Source organism: Colobus angolensis, unplaced genomic scaffold, assembly GCF_000951035.1.
Source record: "Colobus angolensis palliatus isolate OR3802 unplaced genomic scaffold, Cang.pa_1.0 Scaffold393, whole genome shotgun sequence".
Lineage (NCBI taxonomy): Eukaryota > Metazoa > Chordata > Mammalia > Primates > Cercopithecidae > Colobus > Colobus angolensis.
In genome coordinates, this window is record NW_012117299.1 from 1,583,757 (window position 1) to 1,587,862 (window position 4,106).

The window sequence follows — 4,106 nt, forward strand, 5'->3', positions numbered from 1 at the left end:
AAAAAAAAAAGAACTTATTGGACGAGTTTAATAGAGGACTAGATACAGTAGAAGATAGGATTAGTGAAATTAAAGGACAATAAAGTATCCAGCGATAGCCCAGAGAGAAAAAAGAATGTAAAGAAGAGAACAGAGCTTAAGAGACAAATGTGAAACAGTATAATTTACTGTTTGAAAGGTATAATTTACATGTTACTGGAGTCCCAGCAAGATTGGCGAGAAAGAAAATAGGGCAGAGACAGTATTTTAAATAAAATTTTCTAAAATGAAAAGATCTGTTTATTCAAGAAGCTCAGAAAACTATAGCTGGAGAAGTACAATGACAAACATAGGTGTTATTTTCTAGTTCACAGAGACTTTGTAGGAACTGTAGCAGTATTAAAAATGAAATTTTAAATAGCAAGGAATCACTCTTTGCTTTTTGAACTGTCAGCTCATTACTTCAGTCATTACCACTATTATTTACAAAGATGGGTCTAATAGCAGGATGTCTTTGATCAGAGGTCGGCTTGGAGGATGCTTAACGGTACTTAGAAAGCCTGAGAGTTATAATATGCAGCTACAACTTTTTGATGTCTTTAATATGAGAGAGGAAGGTTAATATATAGTAAAATACAGTACACATTTTGGAAATCATTAAATATCTATTATGTCGGGGTTTTTTTCTCCCTTTTTTATTCTACACTAGAACTTCATCATTGGGTGTCAGGTTCTGGCCCTCTCATAGCCTTTCCAAATAGATTTGATTTTGTATTTTGAATATCCAGATTGCCTTATTACATAATGTATTCTGAGTTTTTTTGTTACATAATTCTACTTTATATAGCCCAGTCAATAGAATATATATCTAATACAGGATGAAGCACCATGTAAGATTCCTGGGAAAACCCTCAACAATCTAAGCCTCGTGTTTTGTAAATTTGGTGCACTAATATAAGATAGCTTAGATTTAAAACATGGGCTTAAGGCAGATTGCTCAAAACCTATGGGACTTTGTAAGTAAGCCCTAATAAAAATAATATTACTTCTAATAAAAATATTGGCACAGTAAATCTGCACTAGCATTTGCTCCTGGACTCACAGTCAGTCCATCCTTTCAGCCATACACCCTGGGCTCTTAATTCCTTCTTCAAGATGTAAGTCCTTCTTACCTCTGGCTTCTAATAATTTTACCAGGTTTATAAACATATTCTAAGGATAGCCCTTTTCAGAATTTTTTTTTTTTTTTTAAACACGGGGGAAATGTCCTGTGGTTGCAATTTGCGACTTCCTGGTTAAGCTTAACATCATTGAAACAGTAGTGATTCTTGAAGCCGTAAGTCAGCTATTTCTTACACCGAAAGAAGGCACTTTGCAGGATTTTCCATTTTTAATCTGAGATTTTTCATTAACTACTAAGGCTTTCTCTTTAATATTTCAAAATCTTAACATGTTGGGGAAAGTTGTGATAAAACCAACTTCATTCTGAATCATTCTTTATTTACCAATTCTGTTTGTGCTAATTCACTTAAACATACATTGTGACAGAACAGAGTATTTAATTTTGATATTTAGAAGTTAGCAATTTGATAAAAATGTTCTAAAATTGATTGTGGAAGTGGTTACACTGTGAATATACTAAAAATGCTCAATTGTATGCTATTGGTGAATTGTATTATGTGAATTATATCTTAATATAATTGTTATTTTAAAAAAGTTAGCAATTTGTCATTTCTTATAAAAATGAAGTTAAGACAAATTTGAAATTATGCTGCTAAAGTGATTGCACTCTTTTTTTCCTCTCATTAGGATCCTATTGTTAATTTTGAACTTCCAATTCATTTGGAGAAATGGTTTCCTCGTCATGTAATAAAGACCAAACGGGAAGATATTCGAGAGCTCATCTTGAAACTTCATTTACAGCAACAGAAGGGCAGCAGTAGCTAGTTAATCTGTACAAACATGACACAGATGTTCTCTAAGATTACTGGAAAGCCTCTTACCAGCATTTGTGTTAGCCAGCTCACAGAGAAGAAAATAACTTGCAGTAGTTTTATAATAAGTCATTGGAACATTATTTAAAATACATAGGATATATTATTAGAATTGTTGGGATCTTATAAATGGAGTGGGAATGGGGGTGATAAAGATAAACTTATTAGATATAAATTAAAATTTTATAAATATTTCATATTTTTCTGAGTAAATATGCTTGGATTATGCAATAGCATATGTAATATGGGAATGTTTTGTAGATAATAAAACTTACGTGATCTGTACTTCCACATGACTGGGTGTTGAGGGGAGTTAAAGCCTCCCTGGTGCCAGCCCCAGTGCTTGTCAAATTTGTTGGCAAGTCACATCATATTGTAATTCTATTCTTTGCAGCTCAAGCATGCAGTATGAATACTGTGTATTTTTAAAAAAAGAATTTAGTATCAAGGCTTCAGAAAATGCCATTTATGGCATCCCTTCTGTATGTAACAAAAAGGCATTCTTAATGTTAGGAAGATTATAAAAATTCGCTCTTTTAAAGTGCAGCTTATTATTTTCAATTGCTAAATGCGATTACTCTGCTCTTTTTTTTTTCATTTCTTTTGATGTCATATGTGAGCATCCTGTAATTTAGTTCATTTGTTCAGGGTAAAATCTGAAACAAAAAATTTTACCTGTGCAAAATAGTTTTTAAAAAATTATCCATGTAGCTCAACTTGAGGTACTGCTATATAAATATTCACTCTTACATTATCACGGAATTCATGTATAGTTTCTGTAATATAGAAGATAAAATTGGTGTCCTCATAACTTTAACAAAGAAAACCCTCAGTCCTATTTATTAATGGTTAGAATTAAATATATAATTTTATAGCTCAATTTACCCAATATTCATTTGCAAAGCCAGATTGCTCTTACTGCTTTTATATTTTTAAATTGTAGCTTTTAGAGACCTATGATCCTCATGGAACTTAATTTTTTATTAAATATTCAGGTAACAGTTCTGAATTCATGTGATAATGGTGGCGTTGTGTGTGATTAAGCACTTCAGAACTTTCTAATGTTATCAGGAGTATTTTGAGGGAGATATGATTATATTGTATTTTCTCAGATAAGAAAAATGTTTTTTAAAAATATTATTTTAATCTGTTTTAAGCATCTCTTAGATTTACATTATAACTATGTAAAGCAGTGAAGCAAAGGCAATTTAAGATAAAGCTAGAAAGTCTGAACATTTTATTTCAAAATCATATGAATTGAGGTTGTCAGTTAAGCCTCAGTATTCTTAGCTTTTGATTTTGTCACTATCTTTATATTATTAAAGATATTTGTCTTTTTGATATTTCATATAAAGATGGCTATAATTACATATTTCATTCCCAATTTGTGTGTGTTGGGGGGTACTTTTAAAGGTGACTATTGTTTTGTACATCTAATTTTGGGAAAGCAAGTCTATAAGTCATCTTGTGATTTCTTAACGTTTTTGGTTGTATGTTTTTTCGAAGATACCACTGTCCTTTATCATGTTTTGAAGATTGTTTAAAATTCATTTTCCTAAATTAATGTGCAAATAATGTTTTGAGGATATCAGTGTTTTATATTAAACATATTTCCAATTCATTAAATTGAGGTGTAATTTTTTTCCTTAAGAAACATGAGTTACTGTTAGAAATAAATTTCCAGTTGTATGCTGCTCTGTGTATATCGTGAAATTGATGCTTATATTAATTTTTCTTCATCGTTTAATAAGCATATAGTTTATTTGAGTGTCAGTTCAGGGAGATTATTTTAGCATCTACTACTAGCAGGCATTTTGCTAGGCACAAAAAGTGAATGATAGCTTTTGTTCTTGAGTCATTTATGGACATGTGAACATTTTAAATATTTTCTGGTAAGAACAACCATAGAGTTGCTTTGGGAATGCAGGAGGGAGCTCAGCCTAGAGGTGTGTGTGTGTGTGTGTGTGTGTTAGTGAGGTGGTAGAGAAGCAGGGAGAGGGCTGTTAGTGAACAAAGCAAGCCTTCCTAGAGAAGATAATATTATTTTAAATTCACAGCTGCTAGGATGTTACAAAAAGGAAAAAACAGAAAAAATTAGCCAGGCGTGGTGGCAGGCACCTGGCTAATTTAGTA

General features: G+C 31.7%; 1 protein-coding gene across 1 annotated transcript in view; it reads left to right on the plus strand.

The window, feature by feature from the left end:
- Positions 1-3,667, plus strand: part of SENP7 (SUMO1/sentrin specific peptidase 7) — a 210,737-nt gene extending 207,070 nt beyond the window's left edge. The window contains exon 24 of the mRNA XM_011955045.1: positions 1,789-3,667. Coding sequence (XP_011810435.1) covers positions 1,789-1,926 — 138 coding nt within the window. The 3' untranslated portion in view covers positions 1,927-3,667. The remainder of the gene's footprint in view (positions 1-1,788) is intronic.
- Positions 3,668-4,106: the final 439 nt, after the last annotated feature.